The sequence below is a fragment of the Monodelphis domestica genome, chromosome 1 (assembly GCF_027887165.1).
Source record: "Monodelphis domestica isolate mMonDom1 chromosome 1, mMonDom1.pri, whole genome shotgun sequence".
Taxonomy (NCBI): domain Eukaryota; kingdom Metazoa; phylum Chordata; class Mammalia; order Didelphimorphia; family Didelphidae; genus Monodelphis; species Monodelphis domestica.
Genome location: NC_077227.1, coordinates 409,897,469 through 409,911,949, shown reverse-complemented (window position 1 = coordinate 409,911,949; position 14,481 = coordinate 409,897,469). Strand labels below are relative to the sequence as shown.

General features: G+C 46.6%; 1 protein-coding gene across 1 annotated transcript; it reads right to left on the bottom strand.

Moving 5' to 3' along the window:
- Positions 1-4,158: 4,158 nt before the first annotated feature.
- Positions 4,159-12,844, bottom strand: TRIB3 (tribbles pseudokinase 3). The gene is made up of 4 exons (XM_056811982.1): positions 12,572-12,844; positions 8,563-8,883; positions 6,263-6,555; positions 4,159-5,390 (listed from the first exon to the last, which is right to left on the bottom strand). Exons 1-4 carry the CDS (start codon positions 12,590-12,592, stop codon positions 4,910-4,912), a joined length of 1,116 nt encoding a protein of 371 aa, XP_056667960.1. The 5' UTR covers positions 12,593-12,844; the 3' UTR covers positions 4,159-4,909.
- Between the last annotated feature and the right edge of the window lie 1,637 nt (positions 12,845-14,481).

Here is a 14,481-nt window from a genome sequence, read left to right as displayed (position 1 = left end):
TAGGTGGCTCAGTGGATAGAGTCAGGCCAAGAGGTCCTGGATTCAAATCTGACTTCAGACACTTCCTAGCTGTGTGATCCTGGGCAAATCACTTAATCCCTATTGCCTAGCCTGTATTGCTTTTTCATAGTACTGATTCCAAGGTAAGAGTTTAAAACAAAAAAAAATTTTTTTTACAGCAGGTATTTTTCAAAGTTACAAAGATGCAAAGTGAGTACCTGATAATCAGGGAATGGCTAAGCAAATTATGGTTTGTAATTGTAATCAAATACTACTACTGGATTTTAAGAAATTATTAAAATGAGAGATTCAGAGAAATTTAGGAAGAGCTGCATCAACAGAGGAAGAATCAAATAAACAGAACCAGGAGTGCACATTCCATGACCACAATTGTTTGTCCTTCATTTTGAAGAGGACCAGTGACATGGGGTGGGGTCTTGACTTGTGAATGAATTGAATTTAAGTGAGGCAGAATTGCACAAAGTCATTCAGCCTCATTGTCTCTTCCAGAGTCATCAGAGTCCAGTGACAAGACAAAAGGTGGGATGAGTGCTGATGACTTGCAATGCAGGAGATGACCTTGGCTTCTTCAATGTCTAACCAAATTTTAAGCACTCCATAGTGCCTATTCAGCCACCATCATACCCAGTGGAACAAATTGTTCTCAACTACCTATTCTATGCAGGAAGGAAGTCTTCTCCTGCCTGGGGTAAACACCCCACAAGTTTCATGCCTGTGGCTCCCTCTCAATGTGGGTTAGCCAGATTTAAACTGAGGTATGGCTGCTGTGTATACTACAACTTTTACAAGGGGTGACAGCTGGGTGGTAGGTATACACCAAAGGAATACACCACAAGTGCTACTCTTCCCTGAAAACCCTATACACCCCATGGCCACAATAGCATGAAGGAAATTGATGTTGAAAGACTTTAGAATGCTAATCGAAGACAGTGACCAGTAATTCCAGATGACTGAAAGAAAAAGCTTTTTGGCAAAATTGTTTTGTTTTGCTTGAATTTACTAATTTATAGAGCCTGCATGGCAAAGTGGATAGGGCGCTGAACTTAGAGTTAAGAAGGCCTAGATTTGAAGCCTGCTAATTATAGGACAATGAGCAAATTCTAGTCTAAGTCTCCATTTTCTCATCTGTAAAAATGAGGATAATAGCATCTGTCTCAGGGTTCTTGTGAGGCTCTAAGAAAAGTGTGTGCGAAGTATACTGCAAACTTTTTTTTTAAACCCTCACCTTCCATCTTGGAATCAATACTGTGTATTGGTTCCAAGGCAGAAGAGTAGTAAGGGCTAGGCAATAGGAGTTAAGTGACTTGCCCAGGGTTACACAGCTAGGAAGTATCTGTGGCCAGATTTGAACCCAGGACCTTCCATCTATAAGCCTGGCTCTCAATTGTTAAGGGTAAAATTAGGGTTGTTGACTGAATATATTATACTAGTGGTTGCCAGGGATTAAAATTCAATCCTAATACTCAATTCAATATTCAAATCAGTTTGGGATTTTTATGGTGGTTTAATTACAATAGAGGGAAGAAATTAAGAAGAAGAAGAGAGAGAACAGGGAATTGGACTCTGGCAAGCCAGATAGGAGTTGGACATCAAGGAAAGGAGGAATCAGTCACCTCACCAAGACTGCTCGGGGAAGACGCCTCACCTCACCCATGCTACAGAGCTTCTCCCAGTCACTTCACTGGCAAGCTGCAAATGCCAAACTGCCACCAGGACTTCCCAACCTCCAACAGAGAGCAAGAGAGCCTGGATAGAGGAAGTGACGTGAAATATATAGATCGTTCTTTGTATCACTTCCTTGGTCTCACATGTACCAATGGTAGCTTAAGCCTGACTTAGGACAGCCCAGGGGGTCTGTCAATTGTTTCTTATTTGTCACTTGCTAGAACATATCAGTCATAGGCAATCCTCCTCAACACTTAATCCTTAAGTAGGGATATATACATTCCTGGTTGCTAGAATTCTAAGACTAAGCAGGGTGGAGTAAATCTAAAATTCATACAATCCACTCAGCCATCCAGCTCCCCTCTTTTTGTGTCTTTAAAATTAAGTTTTTGACAACTTCATATACCTCCCAGGCTGACTTGCCCTAAAAGTCTCTAGGTCATGGGCTGCCATCTATTCTTTCTCATAACTCCTTGAAATCTTAATGTTATGGCTAATGTGGAAATCATGATACGCATCATGTTATTGGCCTTGATCAAGGGTGGAGGAGAGAGAATTTGAATCTGAAAATAAAAATAGAAACAAATCTGTGTTAGTCTGTTCAGAGCAGGGAGCCATCACATTCCTCCAGGATAATCATGGCTTCTACTTCAATAGCCACCTCCTCTGGGTTTGATTGGAATTTAGAACCAGGATAGGGGTTACCTTTGTGACTTTCCTCAGTTTTTGAATGATGAAATTGTCCTTAAGACAAGCCAGGAATGAACTGTATTTAGGAAACAGGAAAGTGGAATGGATAAAGGAACTAGCTTCAGAGTCATAAAGGCCTGGGTTCAATTCCTGTCCCTGCCACATCCTGGCTAGGTGACTCTGGGCAAGTCATAATCTCTTAGTGCCCCCAGGCAACAGGACTATGAACTACAGAGAAGGTTGTTGTTTGGTCCTATCTGACTCTGTGACCCCATTTAGGGTTTTCTTCAAAAAAACATTGGTTTGGGGCAGTTGGGTAGCTCAGTGGATTGAGAGCCAGGCCTAGAGATGTAAGATGGGGAAAAAAGCCTATAGAAAGTCATTTGACCCCCATTGCCTAGCCCTTACTGCTCTTCTATCATGGAACCAAGACAAGGTAAGGGCTTAAAAAAAGAAAAAGAAAAATTATTGGTTTGCCATTTCTTTCTCTAGCATATTTTCCAGATGAGGAAACTGAAGCAAACAGAAGAGTGACTTGCCCAGGGTCACACAGCTAGTAAGTGACTGAGGCCATATTCAAACCAAGATCTTATTGACTCCAGATAGGGTGCTTCTTCCACTCTGACCCCTAGCTGCTGGTGAGAGGTGCCAAACTACAGTGGTAGAGGGAATCTCCTCTCAGGAAGTTCGCAGGTCCCCTCAGAAAAGAATGTACCAGCTCTTCTTCTAAGCCTCCCAACCCATGGAATTGTTAAACCTCACAGGTTGGATCAGAAGTTTCACTCTTATTCATGTAAGGGTTAAATTTAATGGTTGGGCAATAATTTTATGAAATTATGTGGTCACCAATATTTATTATATCTCGAGTCAGAAATTTAATTACAAATATTTACAAAATGGAGAAGGAAGCAATAAAGTAGAGAAATGTGAAGAGGTTAGAGAGGTTATCTTATCCTATCAACCTAAATATTTACTCCAGGTCTGCTTAATCCAGGCATAGATTAATTAGTTCTTAACCAAGAAGGCTGGTGGTGAGTAACCATATGGCTTTCTCCAAGTTGGAAGTTACTCTCTTAGGAAATTGGGAAAGGAGTCAGCCTTTCACTCACTCAACGAAGTGCTCCAGGAGTCAGAATCTAAGATGAAGCTGAGCTCCAAGCCCCACGCTAAGCTGTAGTCTCCAGAGAAGCTCCCTCGAAGACTCTCCCCAGTCAGAAGACTATCTCCAGAAGACAATCTCTTCAGACTATCTTCTCAAAGACAATTTCCCTCTGAGAGATTTTGGGGCTTCCTTTTATGGTGACTTCTTGTCCTTGCCCCTCTTCACAGGGGCCAATCACAGTTTCCAAATTGTCTAGCACTGTCCAGGGGGAAGTGTGTGTGGGATTGACTTCTCACCTCTGAAGAGGTGAATACTCATCCTGGATTGAGTTTCTGAGGGTGTGAATTGACTAAGTGGTTTGTGAGCTCCTCCACCTAGTTCAAGCTTGTGTTGATTCAATGAAAAGGTAGACAAAGGAGTTAATCCTGTCTTCACAATCTAGTGAGGTACTTAAGTTAGTGTTACCTCAGGATAGACAATAGAGTAAAGAATTCTCTTTCACATTCATGAGGCTGCCATAAGGCCTCTCCTGCATAAAGGGGAAATTCCAGAGTACCTTAGCCTCTCCAGTCCTCACTGAGATTGAGGAAACATAAGTCTTTCTCTCAGGAGCTGCTTTCAAGCCAGGAAAAGTGAAATGAGGTGAGGTGGGCCAAATAAACCATATGGAGAAATGAAAGTATTTTAAAAATGGCCTTTATTAGTCAAAAGACAAAAATAGATGCATATTGTGTCCTTGACCCATAGAGTCAACTGGAGGGCCCTGGGGATCTGAGGAAGTAGGTGTCCAGGCCTGAGAGCAGGCCCCTGGAGACAGGGCCTAGTTCTCAGACTCACACAGCTTGAAGGAATGTAGAATTGGTGTTTGGGGACCATGAAGTGAAGACCCAGTTCCCAGAGTCAGTAAGCTGAGGGCCTCTCTTGAAGCCTGAGAGTCTCTGACCCTCCATCAGCTACCTTGGCCTAGAATTCCCTCTTTCAGAGCTCTAAATACCTGAGATGATTCCCTCGTCCCCTCCCCACACCTTCCATCTGCCCAGGGGCAGTCCCTGCTTTCCAGTCTCCCTACTACAAATTAGGATTTTGCCTTCTTATTGGCAGCACACCTTCCAACAGCCTTCCCAGAGAGCTTTCTTTCCCAGGTTAAGAACCCAGTCCTGGGGGGAAGGGTCTCAAGGGGGCCTCCTGGTAGCCAAGACAAGGAAGGGCATGACAGTTTTTTATACCCCTGGCTATGCCTACATGGCAATATGGCCACCACCGTGCATGTGGGCCAGGATGTGCCTGAGTGTGCCAGCTGTTTGCAGCCTCCCTTCTTTCCTACCGTTAAGGCACCCAAGTGGGATTTGGCTTGATTCAAAGAGGAAGGAGGAGTGATTCCCTGAGGCTTGGGCTGCTGGCAGTCAATGGCAGGGGAGATGCCCCCCTAGCCTAACTATATAGCTCTTCCTCAGTCTCTTGCCTCACTTCCTCCCCAGGGTCTTGGCTGTCTGGCACCACCTGCTCTGCCCCCCGTATGCTAGCCTCCACAGAGAGGTCTCCCCCTTCCTGAAACCAGGGGTGCAGCAAAATGCCCTGGGCGGTGAGCCTCTCACTGGGTTCCCGCCGCAGCAGGCAGCGAACAAGGCATCGGGCTCGGGCTGAGAGACCCTCAGGGAGGGCAAATGCACCTCTGCGGATCTTGCCAAAGAGCAAGGCAGGGGCCGTGTCCTGGAAGGGGTAGCGGCCGGCCAGCATGGTGTACAAGGCCACCCCTAGGCTCCACACGTCAGCTGCCTTGCCTGAGTATGAGTCTCGGGAGGTGAGGATCTCAGGCCCCACATAGGCTGGACAGCCATGTTTATCCCACAGAGAGTCGTCTGGCCCTGACAGCAGACAGGAGTCTTCCAGGTTCTCCAGAGCCAGCTTTGTCCTAGGCCAGGGGAAAGAGAAGAAGAGTCATTCATAGTTCCCATTATCATCAAGAAAAGGTTGTTTTTCCTTTAGAATTACTTCCCATCTTTCCATCTTCCATATTTTCCATTTCTGGGGTAGTTGGGTGGAGCAGTACATAGAGTACTGAACCTGAAGTCAGGAAGATATGTATGAGTTCAAATTTGGACTCAGATAGCCCCCTAGCTTTGGGCAAGTCATTTAACCTCCATTCACCTTAGTTTCCTTTTCTGTAAAATGGGGATAACAGTAGAACATACTCACAGTTGTAGTGAGGATCAAATGAGATAATAATTAGAAAGCACTTGGCACAGTGCCTGGCACAGAGTAAGTGCTTTGTAAATAATAATAATCATCATCTACCCCATTTGTATCTTATACATATTTACATGCTGTCTTCCTCATTAGAAGGTAAGCTCTGAGGGCAGAGCCCCTGTTTTTGCTTTTCTTGTACCCACCCCCACCCCCAGCTTGGCACAGTGCCTGGCACAGAGTAAGAACTTAATCCGTGTTTGTTGACTGACTGACTGGTCTCCAAGTTTCCTTTTAGCCCTGATAGTCTGTGTTCGTGGTCTCTTCATTCCTACTAACATTTATTCTGAGCCAACATCTCGGGTTGTTCTAGGATTCCTGGCTAGAGGTCACAGACTAGGAGGAGACTGTGGCTAGCCCTCGGACCCTATCTATAACTATAACTTTACAACTATATAGATAAGCCTGGTGCCAGCTCTTTGCCAGGAGGGATAGCTTCATGCCCGGCACACAGTAGGTCCATTGATTGACCAATGAGGAGTCTGCACGACTTCACCAGGCTGCTTGACAGGAAGAGCGGGCTTGCTTTCTGGCACTCACCTCTCAGGGTTGACAAAGACAAACTTTCGGAGCTTGAGGTCCCGCAAGACCAGGTTGTGCTGGTGGCAATGGGCCACAGCCTGGGCCATCTGAAGGAAGAGCAAGGCCGCCTCCCGCTCGGGCACCTGCCTTCGCTCTCTCACATAGCTGTGCATGTCTCCATGGGCCCTTGGAAAGAAGACGTAGATGTGCTGCTGGCCCAGGACCGCTTCCTCCACGGGAGCCACGTGAGGGTGGCGGGGGAGGTGGGCGTAGGGAGACAGCAGCTCTTGATAGGAAGCCGCAGGATAGACCTAGAAAACAAAGGGATGCACGAGCTGCAATTCTGACGCTGTCCAGCAGAGGCCAGCACAGCTCAGCAGAAGCCGGCAGGGATGGGGTAAGAAACGTACAGAATCCCAGACTGGTGAGCTGGAAGGATCCTAGACAGTCCCTTATCCCAAACACTTTAACCTGGAAGAAAACTGCTGCCGGGAGCGGATCAGTGTGTCCAAGGTTACACTAGCAGTCAGCTGCAGAAATGGGTCTGATGTGTCAATAAGCAAGAGCTCGGATGACCCCAAATGGAGGATGATCTAAAAATCATGGACCCCTTGGGCAAGCTGGTGAAGCATGTGGATCCCTACTCAAAATAATGGTGGGGGTTTTTTTTCATAGTATTTGAAGGAAATGCTAGAGTTCAGGTAGAGGCTAGTGCATAATAGATGTCATCTTTTCCCCATCTAAATTTACAAGCCTCCCAAAATCTATCTGACACCCTGATCTAAAAATGGGCAGATAATCCCCAAACTAGCACATAATGGAGTGTTCTCTTCCAATTCAGACAAACCCTGGCTGCATAACATTGGACAAGACATTAGTCAGACTATGGGGGCCCCCTAGTGGGCACAAGCTAGTACCTCTAAAGGCCTTTTAGACTTATGGAGACTTCCGGTTCTGGAGCCAAGATGGCAGAATAGAAGCAGGGAAGCTCAGAATCTTTTAAATCTTTGTTTTTAAATTTGTAAAAGGAGCAGGTTGTATGGAAGGAGAAGTTCTTAACCTATTTTGTGTTATGGACCCTGTAGCAGTCTGATGAAGAATGTTTTTAAAGCCATAAAATAGAAACACCTAGAGCTGCAAAGGAAACTAATTCTATTGAATTACCACTAACAAATTTTTTTTTAAGTCCATGGAGTCCAAGTTAAGAATTCCTGGACCAGATGATTTCTGAGATCCCCTCTTATCTGGCATTAAATCTTACAACCTTAGTGAGCCCTGAAAACTGGACATGGAAATGTTAATGTTCTACATTCTAAAGTCTGTGGAAGCTCAGATAGGCTACAGTCTAAGGTAGTGATGGCAAACCTTTAGAGGAGTGAGTGATGTGAGAAATGTCCTCAGGTGCCCATGGAAACTGGTAGGGGAGTAACCCAACCCCATGCCCCTCTGGCTTTCTAGTAATGGACTCTGGCAAACTCTGCTGGAATAGTGGTGTGCATGCCCATAAAGAGGGTTCTGAGTGCCCCCTCTGGCATGTGTGCCATAGGTTTACCATCATGGGTCTAAGGTCTCCAAAATGGAAGCTAGATGACCCCTTATTGAGACTGTTGTAGAAAGGATTACCATTAAGCTACAGATTGGATTTGATGATCTCTGAGGTCCCTCAAAGAATCTATGATCTGTGTAAGGTCCCTTAGAGCTCTGATACTCTATGTTCTAACTGGGAGGGAAGGGAAAAAGCATTTATATGAGGCCTAGTAGGTGCCAGGCACTGTGCTAAATGCCCATTTTATCCTCAACAACTGTGCAAAGTAGATGCTCTTATCCCCATTTTATAGTTGAAGAAACAGATGCAGATGAACAGTTAAGGATCAGAGAGCTAGAAAGTGTCTGAGGTCAGATTTGAACTTAAGTCTCCCTGACTCTAAGCCTAGAGCTCTGACCACTGAACTACCAGCAGCCTCTAAGGATATGTTCTAAGAGGATACCCAGTAACATTAACTGTTCTGCACTGGGATGAGCCAGATTCTAGACTCTGAAGATGGAATTGTCCAGAGATGGCTCTCTCTCTTTCTGCCATTCCTGAAATTCTCCGGGTTCCTCCAGCTTCCATCTCATACCTCAAGGGTAACCTAAGGGCCAGAAGGAAAGAGCCTAGAAGCTGGTACCAGACTCTTTGGTGCTCCTGCCACCACTAACCCACCTCCATACTCTATCCTCTCCTACCAGCTGGCCTTTCCAACAGGACATTCCCCACTTCCCCCATGGGGAAGGAGTCAGGGTGCAAGCTGAGGGGTTGGGGGAAGAGCGACTCATACCTTACACATGTACTCTGTGTCTGTGGGGCAGTGCACGGCCCAGTAGGCCCTGCCACCTTCCTGAGCCTCCAGGAGCACGTAGGGCCCCAGCCTGGAAAAGGCAGCAGGAGCATCAGAGGTGGACTCTGGGGACTTGAGAAGTGGCTGGTGGCAGGGTGCTGGGCAAAGCTGAGAGCCTCGATGGGATTGCTTCAGGGGGGGCTGCTCTGGAACTGAGTCGTCATCATCGTTACCATCATCACCATCATCATCATCATCAAACTCCAGCTGTTTTTTCCTCCAAGGAGAATCCATAGAGAGTATCATTGGAGTGAGGATCGTCTAGAGGCAAGAAGGTGAAGAGACTTTAAAAGAATACAGGAAATGAGGGTTTCCTAGGGAGCCCTGGAGGAATCTCAGGCTATTAGCTAGGAGGTCACTGAATTTAGAGTCAGATGAACTGCATTCAAATCTCAGTTCTTTTATTTACTACCTCGGTGATCTTGCACATTTTTATCAATTAAAATCTTTTGGCCTTAGGGCAGCTAGATCATCATTTTACAGATGAGGAAACTAAGCCAAGCAGGTTTAAATGACTTGTTCTGGGCCACATAGCTAGGAAGTGTCTGAGACCAGATTGAATGCCAGGCCTGGAGATGAGAGATCCTGGGTTCAAATCTGTCCACAGACACTTTCTGGCTGTGTGACCCTGGGAAAGTCACTTAACCCCCATTGCCTAGCGCTTACTGCTCAGTCAAGATGGGATCCAAACGTGTGATTCCTAGGCACCTTGTAAGCAAAGGCAGAGGGGCAGCTGTGAGAACTCAGCATGCTCAGGGGCTTGGCTGAGTGAGGATCTATGTGGGGTGGGGTGGGGTGGGGAACACTTTGATTTAAACTTCTCTGGGGCTGGGTCATAACTGTAGAACTTTGAGGGACCTCAGAGGTCACTCACCAAGTCCAACTCTCTCATTTTGCAGATGAGGGTCACTTAATGTTGTAGTTAGATTATTTCAGTTGTGTTCCACTCTCTGTGATCTCATTTGGAGTTTTCTTGGCAAAGATACTGGAGTGGTTTGCCATTTCCTCCTCCAGCTCATCTTACAGATGAGGAAACTGAGGCAAACAGGTTTAAATGACTTGCCCAGGGCCACACAGCTAGGAAGAGTTTGAGGCCAGATTTGAACTCGGGAAGATGAGTCTTCCTGACTTCAGGGCGGGCACTCTATCCACAGGAAGTGAGTAGCAACGAGATAATAAAAACGTAGGTCCTCTTGTCTCCAAATGCTCTTTCCACTGAAACTTTTTCAGCACTTTTCAAAGATGAAGCTTGATCTTTAATTGTTACCATCCCAGCCTCACGGGATTCTCAGTTCTCTGAGGTAGATGAGACATAAAATTCTCCATTTGACAGATGGAGACAGTGACACCCAGAAAAGGGAAATGAGTCAGCCAGGTCACAGAGCAAGTTAGGGTAGAGCCTGGCTTGAAACCCAGGTGTCTGAACTTCTAGCCCTTTTCATGTTCCCAGACAGACCCTTCAGGCCTCCCACTGGGGTTCAGAGTGAATTCACTGCCTGGGAAGAGCTCTGTTCTTTCTCTGCTCCAGGATGTCTCCCAGGAAGCCATCCTATCTTTCTTGACATTCTCTCCTATTCGCTTAACCAGGCTTTCCCTTTCCTTCTCTAAGTCAGCATCAGGTACCCAGTTTTGAACACTGGGGATTAACAAACATACAGCACAACATATAAATTCATCCTTTCTCTTCCCTCCTAACTCTGGTAAGTGAACTCCAAGCTCACAGCTAAATTATCCTTTCTCCTATAGGTACCTCTGTGGTGCAGTAGATAGAGCTCTGTAGTCAGGAAAGGAAGATTTGAGTTCGAATTCAGCCTCAGACTCTTTCTAGCTGTATGACCTTGTGCAAGTCACTCAACGGCCATCTACTTTAGTTTCCTCAACTGAATATAAAATAGCAACCACCTCCCAGGGTGGTTGTGAGGAGCAAGTGAGATAGTATTTGTAAAATGCCTATCACAGTGTACAGCACATAGTAGGCAATTAATAAATACTTCTGCTTATTTCCTTCCTTCCATTTTCAAACTTTCAAAACATACACATGCCCCCCAGAGAAATGCCTATGTGATCTTTGGTAAGTCACTTAAAAGTCTCTAGATCATAGTTTCTTCATCTATAAAAAAAGGGAACTGAATTAAATGATTTTTAAGTAGCTCATGCTGATAATTATGGTACCCTAAACATACAAAAAGACAGACACCCAATCAGAAACAGAACCCCCTTGGGGGCAGCTGGGTGGCTCAGTGGATTGAAAGACAGGCTTAGAGACAGAAGGTCCTGGGTTTAAATCTGGCCTCAGACACTTCCTACGTGTGTGACCCTGGGTAAGTCACAACCTCCATTGCCTAGCCCTTACCACTCTTTTGACTTAGAACCAATTCATAGTATTAATTTAAGATAAAAGGTAAGGGTTAAAAAAAAAAAGAAAAACAAAGAAACAGAATCCCCTCACATATTTAATAAGCATGAACATGAAAGCTAGGTCAGAGACTGATACTCTGGAAAGACAAAAACATACCTATGCCATAGATGGACAGACATTCAATCCCCCAGGTTCATAGTCCAGACAGACATACCCAAGAACCTCCCCTGGGGCTGAAGGGAGGGGGAAATGATATCTCCTTGACAACTGGCAGCCAGTGCTCTCACTGAGACCGGAAGCTATGTGCCCTTGGGGCATATGCCAAGGGTGGGAGTGGCCAGCCACAACTTGGGAACTGTGAGGACAGTGGGCATCATATGGGTGGATTGGCTTCAGAAGGTCCCCCCTTGGGCATCTTCTAAGGTCCTGTGCTAAACCACTCATATGGTGCTGGGAAGTTAGTGTTGGACACAATAGACTTAGCCCCTCAAGAGAGAGGGAATGGACTATTGCAGTGGAAAGAAACACTAATTTGGATTGAGAGGACCAGAGCTCTGATCTTGAAATTTACTTAAGTTTAAGCAAGTCACGTTCCCCCTGTGCCTCAGTTACTTTATCTATATAATGGAGACAAAAGCCTAGCAGGAGCTAGCTACCTCTCAGGTTTTTGTATTCCCAATGAAAAGACTTTGTAAACCATAGAACACTAGAGAATATAAATTGTTATTCTTGATTTGAGGCACAGGGAATAGTGCTCATGGTCCGGTGGGGGGATGTTTGCTGGATATGGACCTGGGTTCCAAGTCCCCCAAGTCACTTCATCTGCCCAGGCTTAACTCGGCTTCCTTAATGGATGAGGTGAGCCAAGGGTCCTTTACAGCTCTATCTAAGTCTATGCAAATCACCCCTCGCCTCCTTCCTCCACAGGAAGCACACATAACCTCACCACACTTCTGCTGACACTCGTCACAGGGATGATGACATACCTCTGGCGTCAGAGCATCTATCCCAGGCTTCATCACCCACTGACACAACTCCACAAGGACCCTGACACACCCGGGTCCCAGTCATCCAAACGCTGACACATGGGGACACACACTCATACAGACTCTCCGGTGACATTCCCAGAATTCAACCTGTCCGCTACAACTTCCTTGCCTGTCCCCCCATACACACACACACACACACACACACACACACACACACACACACAGAGCCTCCCTTCCGCCGCTCCCTGGCCTGCCCCCATAACACAAACAAACGCAAACAAAGGACTTGACATTGCTACATTGCTCCTCCCCACCGCCATAGTTTCGAAACACCCCATCGACGGTCACTGTCCACTACACAACTTCTTCAGGCTGCTCCCCTAACACACACACACACACACACACACACACACACACACACACACACACGACAAAGACCCACAACTCCGCGGCCTCGGCCCCATCAGACAGGCAGCCCAATCCACTCTCTCCCATCCCGCACATAGCCCGACCAATAGATGCGACCCAGGGACTCGGGACCCCCAGGACCTCCATCCCCGTAGTCTCCACAGCCGTTTCCCCCACCCAGGGTCTACCTTACCTTCAAGGTCAGGGCACTCATTTGCTTAACTCCGGCTGGCTTGGACTGGTCCTTGCCTGGGCTCAGAGAGCCCAGCGCCCCTGCATGTCTGCGCCCCTGTCGAATCCCGGACTGCAGGCTCTACAAGTGTCTCTGCTGCTGCTGCTGCTGCTGCTGCTACTGCTTCTGCTGCTGCTGTCTCCTCCCGGATGTCGGGCTCAGCCACCGGCCCAGGGTGATGTAAAGCTGAGCTAATGCCGGCTCCAGGCCCCCCGCCCCCAGGGTGCCGGACGCTGCCCGCCCCGCCTCCCGATTACAACATCTTCCGAGCCCCGCCCTTCGGTCCCTGGGTTCATATCCGCTGGGGCTTGGGGGATGGGGGGAGAGGGCGACCTCTGGACCCCTCGTGCCCGGCCACACTATCCCAGAGCCCGGCCTCCCCTAAGAGTCCGAGAGGAAGGATCTGGGATCCTGGGAGCCCCGTCTCTCCCACTCCCCAGTACACTTAGGGCCAGCAGAAGTTCTCATCTTTCCTAAGATTTTCGAGGCCGCAGGTGCACCGGGATAGGAGGCAAGAGACTTGGGTTGGAGTCTCCGTACTGATGTCAGAACTTGGCAAAATTGCTTCCCATTTCAGAGCCTTGGCTTCCACTTCTGTCTCTTGTGGGAATTGACTGAGGTCCCTTCCAGCTGGGAGGGAGAAGCTGGGGGTATGAGAGTATCTTGAGCAGTGATCAGGTAGAATAGAAGAATGGGATGGTCGGGGACCTTCCTTCAAATCCTTCCTCCTGGGGTTTGTCACAGCCGCAGTATCTATCCTAGAACCTCCGAAGTTGGACCAGTCTTCTAATCCAGTTCATCATGAGCAAGCAGCAACTCTATATCAAACCTGGTCAGCTGGCCACTCTGCTTGAAGACCTTTAGTGAGGAGGGAACTCGCTACCTCTAGAAGCAGCCCATTCCCCTTTGGAATAGATATAACTTTAAAGTTTTTCCTTACTTCAAGCCTAAAATCTGGGTCTTCAAGTTTTCCATCTATTTCACCCAAGCAAAGCAAATTGAAACTCTCTTCCACAAGGACAAACTTTAGATACTTGAAGAAGTCCACCAATCATTTCTCCCTTGAGTCTACTCTTCTCCAAGCAGAACATTCTGATTCCATCTTGAGGTCTCCTGATGTCCTTCCTCTGCATACCCTCAAGTTTATGAATGCCTTCTGTCAAATATGGCACCAGAAGAGATCAAAATACTTCAGATGCCTTCTACCCAGATGCCAGAGAGGAACCCAAACCTTCCTGATTCTTTGGTCTTTTAAAGATTTTTTTTTTTGGTAGATCTTTAGAGCCAGGAGAAGCTTTGGAATCTAGAACTCTGACTTTACAAATGAAGAAACTGAGACCCAGAAAGAGAAAATAATTTTCTCAAGTTCACTCAGCAAGTTAATGGCAGAATCAGGATTCAGATCAAAGTCTCATGTTTCCAAATCAGGTGTTCTTGCCATTCCATGTTGCTTTAAGAAACCCTATGGTAGCTCTACTTCTAGTCCACAGTAACCTGAGCTAGTAATCAAGAAGTCTTGGCTCTTCCAGAGATTATTATTATTTTTAACCCTTATCTTCTGCCTTAGAATTAGTGCTGTGTATTGGAAGAGCAGTAAGGGTTAGGCAATGGGGATTAAGTGACTTGTCCAGGGTCACACACCTAGGAAGTGTCTGAGGTCATATTTGAACCCAGGACCTCCCATTTCAAGGCCTGGCTCTCAGTTCATTGAGACACCTAGCTGCCCCCTCTTCCAGAGATTCTTAACCATTTTGAAGTCGTGAATTCCTCTGGAAGTTGTGGACCCCTCTCAGGGTAATATTTATATGTACATAAAATAAAATTCCAGGATTACAAAGGAAACCAATTATATTGCAATGCAGCTATCAAAA

Excerpts from the sequence above, each read along its gene's own strand:
- TRIB3 (XM_056811982.1), bottom strand. The coding sequence starts at position 12,592 with ATGAGTGCCCTGACCTTGAAG. Across the intron at positions 8,884-12,571 it reads TGAGTGCCCTGACCTTGAAG|ACGATCCTCACTCCAATGAT; the intron begins GTAAGGTAGACC and ends TCTTGCCTCTAG. Across the intron at positions 5,391-6,262 it reads GTCTTTGTCAACCCTGAGAG|GACAAAGCTGGCTCTGGAGA; the intron begins GTGAGTGCCAGA and ends CCCCTGGCCTAG.